The 16,799-nt window shown below is 33.5% G+C and overlaps 1 protein-coding gene across 2 annotated transcripts in view; it reads left to right on the top strand.

Moving 5' to 3' along the window:
- Positions 1-5,035: 5,035 nt before the first annotated feature.
- The window catches only part of LOC112035825 (DNA topoisomerase 3-beta), a 41,563-nt gene continuing 29,799 nt past the window's right edge, over positions 5,036-16,799 (top strand). The window contains exons 1-6 of one of the 2 annotated variants that reach the window (XM_065759969.1): positions 5,036-5,254; positions 5,354-5,410; positions 5,623-5,726; positions 6,426-6,514; positions 8,859-8,958; positions 14,005-14,248. In XM_065759969.1, coding sequence (XP_065616041.1) covers positions 5,241-5,254; positions 5,354-5,410; positions 5,623-5,726; positions 6,426-6,514; positions 8,859-8,958; positions 14,005-14,248 — 608 coding nt within the window. In that variant the 5' untranslated portion in view covers positions 5,036-5,240. Of the gene's footprint in view, positions 5,255-5,353; positions 5,411-5,622; positions 5,727-6,420; positions 6,515-8,858; positions 8,959-14,004; positions 14,249-16,799 lie in introns of both variants that reach the window. The other variant, XM_065759967.1, reaches the window with a different exon arrangement.

Here is a 16,799-nt window from a genome sequence, read left to right on the forward strand (position 1 = left end):
GGTACTATTCATGGGTCCCGCTGTACTATTTTTACTAATTTTTACCTTTATCAACAATATTTTCAACAGAAAGTTTTCAGTTTTAGCAAAATAAGCGATTTCCAAACAGACCCTAAGCACTCATGATGGAAAATTAAAATATTTTTTATTCTCTCATTTTTCAATCATCTTCAACTTTTTTCCATTCTCCCAAGTAAACATTATGTAAAGTGCCTGGTTTATTTTCTTTTTTCTTTTAAATTTGGGTTACATTATAAAGAGAAAAAGAAAAAATTTTATATTTTACCGGCAATGGAGTCAATATTGTACTGTACCGGCCGGTTCAATCAAATTTTTTTGTGCTGATTAGTGAATCGGTACAGAAACCTCCTCATTTTGTGTTGCTTTACATACTAGTTGGTGACAAACAATACCAGATATACTGAGTAATATAGGCTATTTTAGTCAGAAAACAAAAATCGATCTATATAAAAACTATTAAAAAAAAAAAGAGAGAGAGAGAAGGAAGTTAGATTTTTCTTGGTGATGTCATTGACGATCACCACCACGACAGCACAGATCGCTTGTCGCTAACTTGTGATACTTTAGAATAATTGGAATCTATAGTTTTATTTTATATTTCCATGTTAATTCTTTGGTTTAGAAACATATTCATTGTCATTTTTACTACCCATAAAGTATATGGTAGGGTGACAATTCGTGTCATGTCGACCAGTGAATATTTGACTACATGAGTCAACACTAACTTGACACGTTTATTAAACAGGTCAAGATTTCTCAACCTTAACATGACATATTTATTAAACGGGTCAGTTGTGTCAACTTGTTTATCAAATTTTATCAAAGTGGAAAAAAAAAATACAAATTTTATTGTTAACCCAATTGATTTGAACTATGAAAAACCAAACAAATAAATTTTTTAAATATAAAATTTAGAACTAATGAATAATTACATCATAAATAATAATTTAAAACTAAAGCATATTTTAATATCACAAATGATTAATCACAATATGTCAAACAAAATAAACCACACAACTAATAAGTTTATATATCTAGGGTTTTGAAGGATGTATTAGTAAAATGACATTTAGTTAAACATGTCAAACGGGTCCCATGAGTTGGACTCAAACACGACATGTTTATTAAACGGGTTAATCGTGTCAACTCAAATATGATACAAACTCGTTAAGTTTCAACCTATAACCTGCTAAATTTGTGTCATGTCAAGTTCACAGGTCATGTTGGATTTTGCCACCCCTGGTATATGGTAATAAATTCATATTTTCATTATTGTCTAATTATGGGATATAATTATATAAAATTAAGGAAAAAAATACTTATTAAATGTAAGGCTTTGAATTCTTAACTTTATAGGACTTATCATTTGAAAAGTTTTTTTTTTTTTTGAGAGAGTTTCAACTTATGGCGTCCGTTTTTGATGATGACTCTTTATCATTAGACTAAGACAACAATCAGTTTTTGGTGTAGGCGGAGATTGAACCCCAGATCTCTTATATAACCATTAGAGACTTTACTAGTTGAGCTAACTGGAACCCACATCATTTGAAAAGTTTACTATCTTGGATAGATTTAATGGAGAGCAATAATAATATTACCTATCAAACAAATTCTAAAAAGAAAAGATTTAGATAAAAAATGATGATCAAGTATTGTTTATGGAAAATAATAATTCAATCATGGAAGACTTTTATTTTCCTCTCATTTTCTAGCAATTCCATGATAATAGCAACACCATAATTAACAACCAATTTGTATCAACACAATATTGGAATCACAAAAAAGAAAGAAAAAGAAAGAGCTAGGTCAAAGGCGTAGTATTTCTCAAATCAATTATTGTACCTACAAGTACCAAAACCTCCCACATTATCATCACATACACAATATATAAATCAAAATGCAAATTGAATCTAAAAGAAAAAATAAATTTAAAGAGGAAAAAGAAAAGTTTCTCAATGTCAAAATCCTTTATAATTTCTCATGTGTGAACTTCATGTCATTTGCTTAGTGGTGGGTCAATCTTTAAGAATGAAGATCAATAAAATTACGCCTCTTGCCCACGCATATCAAGGTGGTTGCACACTTGCAGCTCCCCCCAAAAGATTAATCTAAAGTACAACAATCAAAACACCAAAGTTTAAAAACATTGACATTAAACTCGAAATAGTAACAATCATTTGTGAATAGTAAAAAAAAAATTTAGCCATAAAAGAAAAAGAAAATTTATCCATCACAAATACTTAACTTGTTCGTTATAAGATATGTATATGAAAAATATGTAAATGAAGAAAATAAAGTATTTATGATTCATTGGTGTTGAGGGAGGGAAAATATTGAGGAAGAGGAAGAAGCCTTGTATGTTTTGGTAATTAAAAAATGTATATATATCCGGCAAGTTTTTTTTTTTTTTTTTTTTTTTGAAAGCATATATCCGGCAAGTTGAATAGTTAATGTGATGATTTTTTTTTTTAAAAAAAAAAAAAAACCTCATCGAATCTAATGTGGTAGCATAATAGCAAGTTTGAACAAAGGCCTTTTGGGCTACCATATAGGTTTATGGAAAACTTTGAGACTTTTCATATTCATTATTAATTTTTTTACCAAAAATTTTTATGGAGAGAAAATAATTTCTTTTATAAATGAGAATTAGATTTTCTATTCTATATTTTTTTATTCATTTTCAATATTTTTCTAAAAAAAATCATTGTAAAAAAATAATATATATATATATATAAATAAATAAATAAGTAGATAGTTATTTTATAACCTACCATTTATATCTATTTTTTAATTTTTTGTTTTGTAATTTTTTTTTTTTGTGAAAAGTAATTAATGGACATTGAAAGCAATAAAAAAGATGACTTGTCTTTGTTTTATGTCTTTAGAAAGAGACGTCTGTCATTACTGTGTGCATTTTCCACTTTGAAAATCTAATTTTTATAACATATAATATAATAGATAGATAGATAGTTATTCGTAAATAATGACTATTCATTTTAATAAAAAAAGTAGTTAAACTACATTTTAGCTAAATTACAGTTGACTAAACATTTTGCTGTTGATCTTGGTCTTCAACGTGTAATATTTGAAGGTGACTCGACCACCATTATATCTGCAATATCCAAGGGAACCTCAAATCTGTCCTCCTTTGGAAATATAGTAGATGATGTACGGCACCTGCTGCCTAGTTCTTCTTCTGTTATTTTCAGTCATGTAAACCGCTTAGGCAATATAGTTGCAGATGCTCTTGCAAAAAGGGCCTCTTCCATTGTTGACTGCCATATTTGGATGGAAGCTCTGCCCTTAGACATTGCCCAGTTGGTCAACTTTGATGTTCATTAAGTTTGTTTAATTCAATAAAGTTCCAGGCTTCTGGTCTGGCTTCTCAAAAAAAAAAACATTTTGCTAAGTGTTTGGGGTTAAAGGAATAGGGGTTAGGGTAGTAGACAGTAGGAGCATTTCTAACCAATATCCAATAAGGAAAAAAAAGGAAAAAAAAAAAAAATCAGATTACATATTTAAATTTTTTATTTTTATTTTTGATTGAATACACGTTTAAAGGCATTTTTTTTTCTGCTAAATATTTGGTTTTTGAAAAAAACATATTTTGTTACAAAGCTTCCATCACAACTTATTTAATTACGTAACTGCTTTTTAAAATTTTATTTTATAGAAAGTCAAGTTCCAACGTGAAACTTGATTTTTTCTAAAATCAAGTTCTATACAAGTGTGTGTTTGGGGAGCATTTTAGACCAGCGTTTGTGCATTTTACTGAAAAAATATAGGTCCCATGATATTGTTTACGGACTTACAAAAGTCATCCAAACACAAATTTTAATTTAAAATTGGGTCTCATAGCATTATTTATATATTTAAAAATTATTTTATTATAGTATTTTTAATTTTCAGTTTTCAACAATAAGCAGTATCCAAACAGACTCTGAGTGAAACTTGAATTTAAGAAAACCGAGTCCCACACTTCCGTGTATCACTGAATTGCATAGAACTTAATTTTGGAGTTATACTTTTGAACTCAATTTTGAAAAAGTCTGAGTTTGGAAAAAGGCTATTAAAATAAGTTGCAAAAGAAGATTTTTAACAAAATAATTTTCAAAAATCAGACCATTGGAAAAAGAAAAACAATAAATGGGTAGTCCTTCCTCACAACAACATGACACTTTTCTTCATCTCTAATTAACTAGTGTTCATTTGAAAGCTGAATAGCGCCTGATCGAGAGACGCAGAACCAATTAAAGTTCCAGGCTTGAGGTCTGGCTCCTCAAAAAAAAAAAAAAAAAAAAACATTTTGCTAAGTGTTTGGGGTTAAAGGAATAGGGGTTAGGGTAGTAGACAGTAGGAGCATTTCTAACCAATATCCAATAAGGAAAAAAAAAATCAGATTACATATTTAAATTTTTTATTTTTATTTTTGATTGAATACACGTTTAAAGGCATTTTTTTGGCTAAATATTTGGTTTTTGAAAAAAACATATTTTGTTACAAAGCTTCCATCACAACTTATTTAGTTACGTAACTGCTTTTTAAAATTTTATTTTATAGAAAGTCAAGTTCTAACGTGAAACTCGATTTTTTTCTAAAATCAAGTTTGGGGAGCATTTTAGACCAGCGTTTGTGCGTTTTACTAAAAAATATGGGTCCCATGACATTGTTTACGGACCTACAAAAGTCATTCAAACACAAATTTCAATTTAAAACTGGGTCTCATAGCATTATTTACATATTTAAAAATTATTTTGTTATAGTATTTTTAATTTTCAGTTTTCGACAATAAGCAGTATCCAAATAGACTCTGAGTGAAACTTATTTAAGAAAACCGAGTCCCACACTTCCGTGTATCACTGAATTGCATAGAACTTAATTTTGGAGTTATACTTTTGAACTCAATTTTGAAAAAGTCTGAGTTTGGAAAAAGGCTATTAAAATAAGTTGCAAAAGAAGATTTTTAACAAAATAATTTTCAAAAATCACACTATTGAAAAAAGAAAAACAATAAATGGGTAGTCCTTCCTCACAACAGCATGACACTTTTCTTCATCTCTAATTAACTAGTGTTCATTTGAAAGCTGAATAGCGCCTGATCGAGAGACGCAGAACCAAAAAAAAGAAAAGAAAAGAAAATCTGAACCCAAAAACCGAAGATTAAACAAATCTCATCAATCTTCTTCTTCTTCTTCTTCTTCTTCTAATGGCTCCTCCCAATGTTGTTCTCATGGTACTCTGTAGCATCATTATTCTAAAAATTTATCTTGTTTGCTTATTTGTTTTAGATTCTCTCATTCATACTCTCTTTTTCAATCTTGTTTCTATGCAGGTGGCTGAGAAGCCCAGCATCGCTGTCTCCATTGCTACCCAACTCTCCCATGGCCAAGTACTCCTCCTTATTTTCAACATTCTCAAACCCTAGCTTTATAATTTCTAATTTCTAATTTCAGATTCAAATTGTGCTCTTTAATTGTCAATTGTTTCATTTTTATGTTATTTCCTGAATTTTTATTTATAATAAAATTCTATGTCCTTGTATTGTTGAATGTGGAGTGTTAGTGAGGTTTATTCAAAGGCAAATGTGTGTGTATGCCACAGATGTCTACTAGAAGGGGTAGCACAGATGTGCATGAATTCGAGGGAATGTTTCGCGGCTTTCGCGCTCAATTTAAAGTCACCTCAGTCATTGGGCATGTGTTCAGGTCATTATTCTCTCAGAAATCTCCCAAAAATTGTACTTTTAATCAATACTATACTAGTTACTTGATACCCTTAAATTCAACTTTCTTTTTTTACTGTAATGTGCTTGTTCAATGTAGGCCTAAATGTATTATTTGGTCTTCATTGATTCTTATTTATGCTTTACAATATTTGGATGCATCCATGTACTATCTTTAAACGATTTCTTGTTACATGTTATGCCATCAGTGTTTTTTCTTTGTAATTTTCTAGTGAGCATGTGCTCTCTTCCACTAATAAAGTCAAAACTTGTGCATGGTTTGAGCATAGGAAGAAATGCTAGTACCAGTTGAGAGAAAAAAAAAAAAAAAGTGAAATCTTTTGTTGGAACACATAAAATGTTTCTGTTTTCATAGAAACTGACAAGGGACCAAGTGAATTCTGTTTTTGCAGATTTGAATATTGATTTTAAATTATAGTGTCATCATTTGTGTTAGTCGTGTTCAGTTACTCGAGTAGTTGTAACTTGTAAGTCTAATCATCTGAGAGAATCTGAAAATTTCCAGTGTTTAGCAAATGTAACAAGTAGCATTAGCTTTAATTCACCACTGCTTTTGAATTGTTAATTCTATCTAGTACAACTTTCCATGCTTTGCCTGTCTTGATGACTTGTGGTTAGATTTTTCAATATACTGGTTTTTCTTTGTGTGAATCTAGTGTAGATTTTCCAGCAACATATCAAAATTGGACAGCCACCGACCCTTTGGATCTTTTCCAAGCTCAAATTACTAAGACAGAATCAAACCCTAAGGTATAGCCTTTTTTATGCTTCCTTTCTATTTTTAGTTTCTTTTTCTTTCCATGTTCATCTTTTTTTTTTTCTCCCCCTCCCCCGCCCCCAAAAAAAAAAATCTGGAATTTTTGTACTAATTTAAAACGACTGGTTGGAATGAATTTTCCCTTGTGGCCCAAGACCCTTTTTTTTTTTTTGATAAGTTGCCCCAAACCGGAGTTCTTGCAGTAGTTGGCAACTTGGCATAACCTTTTACATGCTGAAATATTGTTGCTGGATATGTAAGCTGCATTATCTGAGATTCTGAGTACATGAAAGATAAGTACATATAGAACAGATTTGGCACATGAAAGAAGTTTTTCTATGGTTTCAACTTATATCTGGTTTGAAGATTAATCTAGGGAAATCTGAGTGCCAGGGCTTGAAGTTTTGGTCGGTATTTTGAGATGTAAGGTAGCTCACTTGCCCATGACATATTTGGGTCTATCTCTAGGCTCCACTTTTAAAGCAAAAGCTGATTGGACTGGTGTTCTAGAGAAAATGGAGAGGCACTTGGCTGTATGGAAGAGCATGTAGCTTTCTAATGGTGGACAGCTCACATTGATTAAGAGTACTTTATCTAGCTTGCCTACTTACTATCTATCTCTATTCCCAATCCCAATGAGTATTGTGCGGCTCATGGAGAAGTCACAGTAGGATTTTTTTCTTTTCTTTTTTGGTTGTGTGGGTGGGAGGAACAGGAAATATGGGGGGTTTAGGCGTTTGGGATTTGGAGGTATGCAATGGAGAGGGACACTTTGTGGAGACAGGTGATGGATACCAAATATGGAAGAATTGGGGGGGGGGGATGGTGTTTTAATAATGTGCAGGGGTCTTATGGTGTGTGCTTGTGGAAGACTATTTGGAAGGGATAAGACACCTTTCAATGATTTGTTAGCTTTAAGGTGGGGGATGGCTCTTCTGTCAAGTTTTGGCATGATTCGTGGTGTGGGGAGCTCCCTTTGAAAGAGATTTCTCCTGAGCTTTATGCTATTTCCCATAATAGGGATGCTTCAGTAATAGAGCTCCTATCTTTCTCAGGGGATAGTTCCCATTGGAATGTCAGTTTTAATAGATTGGTACAGGATTGGGAGTTAGAGTGCATTTTTTATGGATCTGATTTATTCAACACCAATGAGATGGGATGGAACGAATAGGATATGTTGGAAAGTGTCTTCTGGAGGTATTTTGAAGTTAAATCCTATTATAAGGTGTTGCATTCTATAGCTAAATCGGCTTTTCCTTGGAAGCTTTTGTGGAAACCTAAAGTTCCAAACAAGTTTAGTTTTTCTATGGACTACGGTGTGGGAAAAAAAATTAACCATTGATGAGGAGGTGCCGAATCATTGTGGTTGATTGGTGTTGCATGTGCAAAAAGGATGGGGAGTCCACAGATCATTTACTATTACATTGTCTTGTAGATAGGGAGTTGTAGAATATGTCACTCTTGCTCTTTGGGGTACATTTTTTTATGCCTAGTGGTGTTAAAGGAGCTTCTTGCTTGTTGGATGGGCAAATTCAGCGAGCATAAAAATGTAGTGATTTGGAGTATGATCCTTCATTGCCATGTGGGGTATGTGGCGGGATAGGAATGCTCGGACCTTTGAAGAGTGTGAAAGATCAATTCAGGATTTGAAGCTTGCGCTCTTCTAGAATTTGTTTGAATGGACAAATGCATCAGAAGTTTTTTCTTTTTCTTCTTTGCTTGATTTGCTTGATAGTTGTAATTTTCATGTGTCATAGTTTTGTATGTTTGCTGGGTTCTTAGCACACTGTCTGTGCTTTGTTTCTTTGTACTCTTTCCTTTTTTTTTTTTTAATGAAGCATTATTACTTATATAAAAAGAAAGTATACATAGTATTATTTGTTTTATTTACTTAGCAAAAAAGAATTATTTTTTTTATATGGCAATATTAAGAAACTATGCGATGTGTTGCTTGTATTGTGTGGTTCTTGGAAGTTCGGGAAGCTGTTATGAGTGTTTGAATATAGAAGATTTTAATGAACCAGATATGTGGACATATCAGTGACTGTGGGCATGTCCGCTTGCTCGCATCAGTTGAAATCTTTTGCAAGTTCTTGTCCCATGTCATGCATGCAAATTTTTTTCCTCCCGCAAAAAGTGCAACAAGTACAATTTCAGGATTTGAATTTATATCATATAATTGTGTTCCAGTAATTTATTTGGATAGTTGTCCATGTAAATCAAACTGATAGTCAGAAATTGTTGTTGGGTTGAAGCGTAATTCCATTTCTACGCTGATTTGGATATTGCAGACTTTCTTTCCTTTGCAATAATTTTGACTAGTTCTCTTGGTATAAGGCTCATATTTGTAGGCATTTAAGTCAAGAAGCTCGCAGCTGTGGTTATTTGGTGTTATGGTTGGATTGCGACCGTGAAGGAGAAAATATTTGCTTTGAAGGTAACTCCGCAAAAACCCATTATTTATTTTTCTTTCTTTCATGTGAGTTTTTGTGGATAGTATCAAGTACGGTTTTCTTGTTTTTATGACAATATCTTTAACAAGAGTGTGAATGTGACACGCTGTAACTTCTATCCCACATTGAAACACTACTTCATCAAAATGTAATGCACATATGATAGTTATAGTGGGAAGTTACATGTAACTAAAACACTCTCGACGTTGAAATACCTTCCCACCCACTACATACAAAAAATTCTCAATAGCTGAACTTCTCACAGACAAAAACTCTTCCCAGTAGTTTGTTACGGTACAAGGACTACTATTCCTATTCCTAATTGAAATAGAATTTTTGTCAGCAGCTACTGTGCTCACAAACAAAATTCTTCTCAGTCGTTTAATACGTGTACAGAGATTACCGTTCGTATTCGTAATTGACATACACTTTTTGTTTTCCTCAGGGACCATGTATCATATGTATGAAGCTTACTAAATCTTTAGTAAACTCTGATACCAATTTTGATGCGTTATATTTATAAAATAATCACTAAGTTAGGATTCTTGATGAGATCTGGAAGAATTCTTGAAAGAGTTTTAAGGGTTTGGGTAAGGTTAGGTAAATAAAAGATTGGATTTTTAATAAATATGGATGGCTGTTTGGTGTTAAACAGTGAATATTATGAGAAGAACAAGAAGATGAACCATAGGAAATCACACCTAGATTCCCTAAGTAATTACACTTAGTAGAAGGACTAACATTTACTAAGACTCATTGGCCTTTGGTACAATCTAATAGCGATGCAAGAAAAATATTAATGCTCTCAAGAAAGAGAGAGAATTTGAGTAGAGAGAGAAAGTGGCTTAGAGAGAGAAGGGGGGGGGGATCTCAACGTCAATATGATCAAAGATAAAATCCTATTCAATGTATACTATTGAGTTTTATAAGGTTAAGCTTAGCTATTTAAGATTTATAGCCTAATGGGTTAGTTATAATGACCTCATGATGGCACCATCTTACCGTCATTCATAACAAACTTCCTAGATTTTAGCTTGTTCATTTATCCCATGCTAAAATTCAAATACAAGCTATAGCTATCTCTAAATTTAATTAAGCACATGCTTAATTAACTTTTACAACGATAATGATATTTCTAAAAACATTTAATCACATGTTAAAGAAGCCTTACTTTAGGAACACTACCACATCAACTTTCTATATGGGATGATATGCTTGACCACCACGTCATTATGCCTGGTTGGCCACCTCATCATTGCTTCCATCATCCAGCACATTCTAGAAAATTTAAACATTAAAAACTATAGGAAAGCGTAGTTAAAATTGAATTATGAACTTTCTAAGTGGGTTGGCCTTGGTGGGTCAATTGAGTTGATAGATTGGACCAATTGGTTGATGGAGCATACCTACAAGGCATACAATTTGGGTTTGGTTTAATGTGGGTCAAAAATGTATTGTGGGCTCAACACTTTATATAAATTAATTGGGCCCACAAATAATAAGAAGGCTGAATCAAACAAAAAACCAAACAGTGGCTAAAGACAAACATGAGACTTACAATTTGGGGCTATTCCTATCCTAGAATAGGGAGAACCAAGCATTGTGATCCAAACAAGGGGTTCTGCTTCTAACTTTGGCAATCAATGTTGTGGACAACACTTGGAGTCTGTCGACATCCACCACTGCGGCAATGAAACTTGCCATTGACAACTGAGGAACGCAGGAAATGCTACAATTCTTCGGCAACTAACCACTGTGATCAAAGGAAAAAACACTGAGCCAAGTTGAAACATGTTGAGAACCAAAGTACCCCTACTATAAAGGCTATGAAAGGCCCATGAAGCATCCTGTTCTCATCGGAAAACACCAACTGCAGTAGCCATGGGCTTGGTTCCACTGTTCCACGACAACAACAGTGGTGAAGACTGGAGCCATTACCAACATTTCCACTCACCACCCGTATAAAACAAGGGTACTACCCATAATAGTATCTTCATGATACCAAGTCAAAGAAAAGAAATGAAAGATGATATTGCCAAAGGGTAGGAGACTGGTGCTTTTAAAATGTACTATTGAGTTTACCGACGTATTACCTCTCCTTGTTTACGATTCCCTGTAGTGTGGCTAAATGGTTGGAGAGGTTATAGAGAAACTATCTGTGTGGTGCCTCGAATGAAAAGTTAAGTTCTCTTTGGTGGCATGGGATAGTGTGTGTTCTATTGCTACTAGTGGGTTAGGGATACGAAGGTTGGGCAGTTTTAATCAAGCTCTTTTGGGTAAGTGTTTATGGCAATTTGGGACTGATGTAACTCATTTATGGAGATGGGTTATTGCTACGAAATTTTGGGAGGAATGGTGTTGTTGGACTTTGGGATAAGCTAGGGAATTGCATGGGTGTAGCTTGTGGAGTATATGGGGCTGGATGGGACACTTTGCAGCTGTTTGTGTCTTTTGAGGCAGGGGATTGTTCTCGTTTAAGATCTTGGCATGATGATGGTGTGGGAGTCATTCTCTTAAATAGTTGTATCTGAACCTTTATGCTTGTTTGCTTGATCAGGATGCTTCAATCCATTCAGTCTTGGGTTGTCCAATGGGAGGGAAGGGCGGATCTGAAATGTGAGATGGTTTTCATTGGGAGTTGGAGGCAGTCGATTCTTTCTTAGATCTCTTTTATTCCAATATTCCAAGGAGGGTGATAGGATGATATGAATATTCAAAGAGAGTGGCATCTTTTCTGCCTGTTCTTATTATGAGGCTATTCGTGGTGCACTGAAAAAAAAATTTCCATGTAAGAGCATGTGGAGTGCTATGGCCCATAAGAGGGTCTCTTTCTTTGTTTGGGCTGTTGCCTGGGAAAGGATCCTTACCTGTGATAATCTTATCAAGCGGGGTCTTACATTAGTTGGGTGGTGTTCTATGTGCTTGGGTAGTGGGGATACGATAGATCATTTGTTGCCAAATTTTGATGTTGCCTTGTTTTTATCTGGGTGGAGAAATTGGTTTGGGAAGCATTATTCAGCGATTTGGAATTTTGCACTGTTTTGTTTGATGTTGCTATTGTGGAAGGAGTGAAATAAGCGGTTTTCTGAGGATAAAGTCAGTTCGAAGAACCAGCTTGAAGTCTTGCTAATTTGATCTTTGTTTGATTGGTCCTGTGCATGGGTATTCTCTTAAATAGTTGTATCTGAACCTTTATGCTTGTTTGCTTGATCAGGATGCTTCAATCCATTCAGTCTTGGGTTGTCCAATGGGAGGGAAGGGCGGATCTGAAATGTGAGATGGTTTTCATTGGGAGTTGGAGGCAGTCGATTCTTTCTTAGATCTCTTTTATTCCAATATTCCAAGGAGGGTGATAGGATGATATGAATATTCAAAGAGAGTGGCATCTTTTCTGCCTGCTCTTATTATGAGGCTATTCGTGGTGCACTGAAAAAAAAATTTCCATGTAAGAGCATGTGGAGTGCTATGGCCCATAAGAGGGTCTCTTTCTTTGTTTGGGCTGTTGCCTGGGAAAGGATCCTTACCTGTGATAATCTTATCAAGCGGGGTCTTACATTAGTTGGGTGGTGTTCTATGTGCTTGGGTAGTGGGGATACGATAGATCATTTGTTGCCAAATTTTGATGTTGCCTTGTTTTTATCTGGGTGGAGAAATTGGTTTGGGAAGCATTATTCAGCGATTTGGAATTTTGCACTGTTTTGTTTGATGTTGCTATTGTGGAAGGAGTGAAATAAGCGGTTTTCTGAGGATAAAGTCAGTTCGAAGAACCAGCTTGAAGTCTTGCTAATTTGATCTTTGTTTGATTGGTCCTGTGCATGGGCTTTCATAGATGTACCACTTTCCTGGATTTCAAAGAATCACTTTCTTTTTTGTGCATAATTTTTGTTTTTCTTTTAGGTTATGGACTGCTCATCATTGTGAGCCTATTGTAACCTTTTTCATCAATGATTTTTTTTTACTTATAAAAAGGAAGAGGAAAAGAAAAAGAAAAGAATAGAAGAGAGAGGAGCTGTTAGGAGCGGCTCTTACTATTCATTCCATTTATAGAAGGACAAAGTTTAGCTACAAAATTGGTTGTAGCTTAAGGCTACAAACTCACTTAATAAAATAAATATTACAACATATTTTAAAAATCTAACCGTTGAATTGCATGTTCTTTACATTCTTTATACACATGTTAAATTTTGTGCCAATCGAATATTATTTACTATATGATCTATAAGCTTATATTTTGTACATAATTTTAATTACAAAAACTTGTAATTTAAAAAATTTATTAATGACATAGCTATTGATCTTTAATTTTCTTGAAATTTTGCAAGTATAGAGGATAGAAGAAGACAATGTAATTCAATGATGGATTTGTCAAAATTCACCCCCAATAAAAAGGTATTAAATAAGTTTGTAACTTAAAACTACAACTAATTTTGTAACTAAACTTTGTCCTTTATAGAATGGGTGATTACAATAAGACTGGGAATATTATTTTATAGGAAAGGTGGTAGGGACAACTCATCCCTTAGAAACTTTCTGACCCTTTCTAGAAGATTTCCACCCATACAGCATAAGGTGCAACCCATAATAGTATCTTCCTTTTCGGGGTTAGCATTTCGCTAGTAATGGACTATGCAATGTATATATTTAGTGGATTTATTAATGATAAAGTGACAGTTTTACACTGGCTGTCAACTTACTGCAACCCTTCTCCTTTTCCCAGGCTTGGGATAGCTGTGAATAGAATATATGATAAGACCAATAGTATTGGTATCTTTAACAAACTGATTGTCAGTTCCTCTCAAACAAGCACTTACTTGTCAGGAAAAGTTCCTACTCTCAATTTTCTTTAATTGCTGCAAAATGCATATACAAATGCATGGCAGTTTGGATAAAAACTGCACGTTTAGCCACTTGTATTTTTTCCTGTCCCTTTACTATTCACATGATGCTCACGCCAGGTAAATTTCAGGTCATGCTTTTATTTCAGGGGATGCTTTAAAACCTCTGCAAATAACATTAATTGTTTTTTGCAGTTATTGATTGCACTGGCTTTCGTATGAGGGAAGCTAGAAGAAGGGTTTATCGTGCGCGGTTCTCTTCTGTTACAGACAAAGACATTTTGAAGGCCATGGATAACCTTGTTGAACCCAATGAAGATGAGGCACTGGCTGTAGATGCTCGGCAAGAGATAGATTTGAAAGTTGGAGTTGCATTCACGCGATTTCAAACTACTTATTTCCAGGGAAAATATGGGAATCTTGATGCTAGAGTCATATCGTTAGTTCTATTTTGTCTCTCCCATTTTATTTTGTAGTTTATTTATCTGACATCATATATTCCTTTTGTCCTTAGTGCTTTTGCTCTTTGTTTTGATGTTTGTGAATGATCAGGAAAACTCATATTCTCCTGAAATATGTGAATTACAGATATGGCCAGAAATTATATTATGGAAAATAGAATGGATGAACACCTATAAAAAAGAAAAAAAAAAAAACATAGAATGGGTAAACTGAAAACAGGGTTGAGAAAACTTTTTTTTTTTTGATAAGTAAAAAGGTGTATATTCAAAGAGCTACCTCATGAAAAACAAAAGGCAGAGCAAGGAGTCTTTGGATTATTTTTTCTTTATCAATAACTTTTAGAGGATAGATTCTTTTTTCTTTATTAGTAACTTCTAGAGGATAGATAGAAGTGACGAAACCAAGTCAAGCGGCAAAACATAGGTATATGCTTAGGGCTTTCAATTCTACTTCGGTTTTAAGTTGCAATTTTTTTTTTCTCCATAGTTTAAGTTTCAATTTGAGTTTGCTGACTAATTGAGGTCTGATTCAAAATACATTGGAGGCTGTGATCTATCACAGAACTTATAATTATTACATGGTTTTAGTTCTCAAACATTATGTTTTAATTAAATAAGAATTTGATTGTGTTTTATCTTCCTTCTTGTCAATCGATGCGTGATCTATTATGAAATATTATATTTTTTTGAGTTCCTTCTTTGATGCACTGTGTTGTGCCAGCTGTAGATTCTTTTGCTTACGTATGTGAGTTTATTTATTTATTTATCATAATACTTTAAATTATCAGTCTCAGTTGAATACTTTATGGAGATCTTCATTGTGTTTTGTTGCTTTATTATGTTATATCATGTTTACATTGGTATTTATTCTTGATGGTTTAGAATTATTCTTATTAACACATTGTCTCTGGGAATCAGTTTAATTGCCTTGGGTTTGTGGATTTCATTCCCTTTTAATGTCAACTTCATGTATAGTGTAATACTAATTATTTTCTTAGCTATAGCTCAGGTGATAGACCAGGTGGACATGAGTTGGGTAGATCCTAGGTTTACTGTTTTTCTAACAGCATTTCTAAAAGAATTTTAATCTTATATAATATATAAAAGCAGAAGCTGAGAGAGAGTTCAGTCAAGACTCTAATTTAGATTTTGATTGCACTCCATTTTGTGTTAAGTGTCATTCTAATTGTCATTATTTGAAGCCAAGTGTTTCTAGATTTAATGCACTCCAATTTCATGCTAAGTGTCCTTCAAATTAAATTCTAATCGCATGTCAATTACGTTTACATGCAAATTTATGTATCTAAACTTAGAAAATATAAAAACACTCAATCAAATTTATTATGCTTCTAAGTAATACTATGAATGTATACCGTCTATTACTTATTAAGTAGAAACTTATATATGTGTGTGTGTCTATATATATATATATATATAAAGTCCTATTTGAATTAAACCAAAGCTCATAAATAAAGACCCATAAACTAAATAAAACTTACTTATTTATAAAATAATACCCATGGTCCATACCCAAAAATTGTAAAATTACTAAAATACCTTTGACTCTAGATTAACCGAATAAAAAAATTGTAAAATTACTAAAAATACCCTTGACTCTAGATTAAACAAATAAAATATTGAAACCTAATTAACTACCATGGACACTTATTCTTGGGCTTTGAATTAGCTTAGGCTTTCAAAGAGGATATTCTTTCTTTGACCCTGCTATGGTTGTGCCATCAATTCACCCCTCTGAAAATAGCTTGACTTCATTGGGTTAGGAGTGAGACGAAGAATGCCATCAGAAGGCACAATTTTTTGAATAAGGAAGGCACTCTTCTTCAACTTCAAGATTGGCATGTCTTTAGCACATGTGAGAGTATATGTCTTTAGCACATGTGAGAGTATATGTCTTTAGCACATGTGAGAGTATACTTCTTGTTGCCTTCAACAAAAGGGTAAGCATTGACATATGCCCAGCATGGTGTGTATCGCACTCCCATATCCATGGCTGACCCAAAAGTATGTGACAGCGTTTAAGGGGAAGCACATCACACATAAAAGTCTCCTAAGCTTGCCAATTTCAAATGTGACTAGGCACTATTTATCAACCTTCAATTGTGTTAGTGATCCGTGACACATGATAAGGTTCTAGATTGAACTCTAATTTTAATCCCAATTTCTTCATTGCTTCGTCAGATTTATATATGTTTTTGATAAGTAATAAACTTCATTGACAAAAGATGTAAGAAAATATAGAGGAAAAAAGCACATAAGCTGTTTGCTAGAAAAAATGAAAGTACATAAATCAAGCATATTAGGTAAAGAAATGAAAGTAAAAACACCCGAAGCATTTGCCCAATCAAGCAAAGTCTGAAAAAAGAGAAGTTTCAACTCATGAATTGATCTTTCATTCCCTTCAAAGGTACGTATAATCATTTCCCTCCAAATGACCCACATAAGACAGTGAGGGATCATTCTCCAAAGCACCTTAGTTTTGAGTCTGTTAAACTTGCCTGACTGACTTGC

The sequence above is a fragment of the Quercus suber genome, unplaced genomic scaffold (assembly GCF_002906115.3).
Source record: "Quercus suber isolate HL8 unplaced genomic scaffold, Cork oak 2.0 scaffold_348, whole genome shotgun sequence".
NCBI lineage: Eukaryota > Viridiplantae > Streptophyta > Magnoliopsida > Fagales > Fagaceae > Quercus > Quercus suber.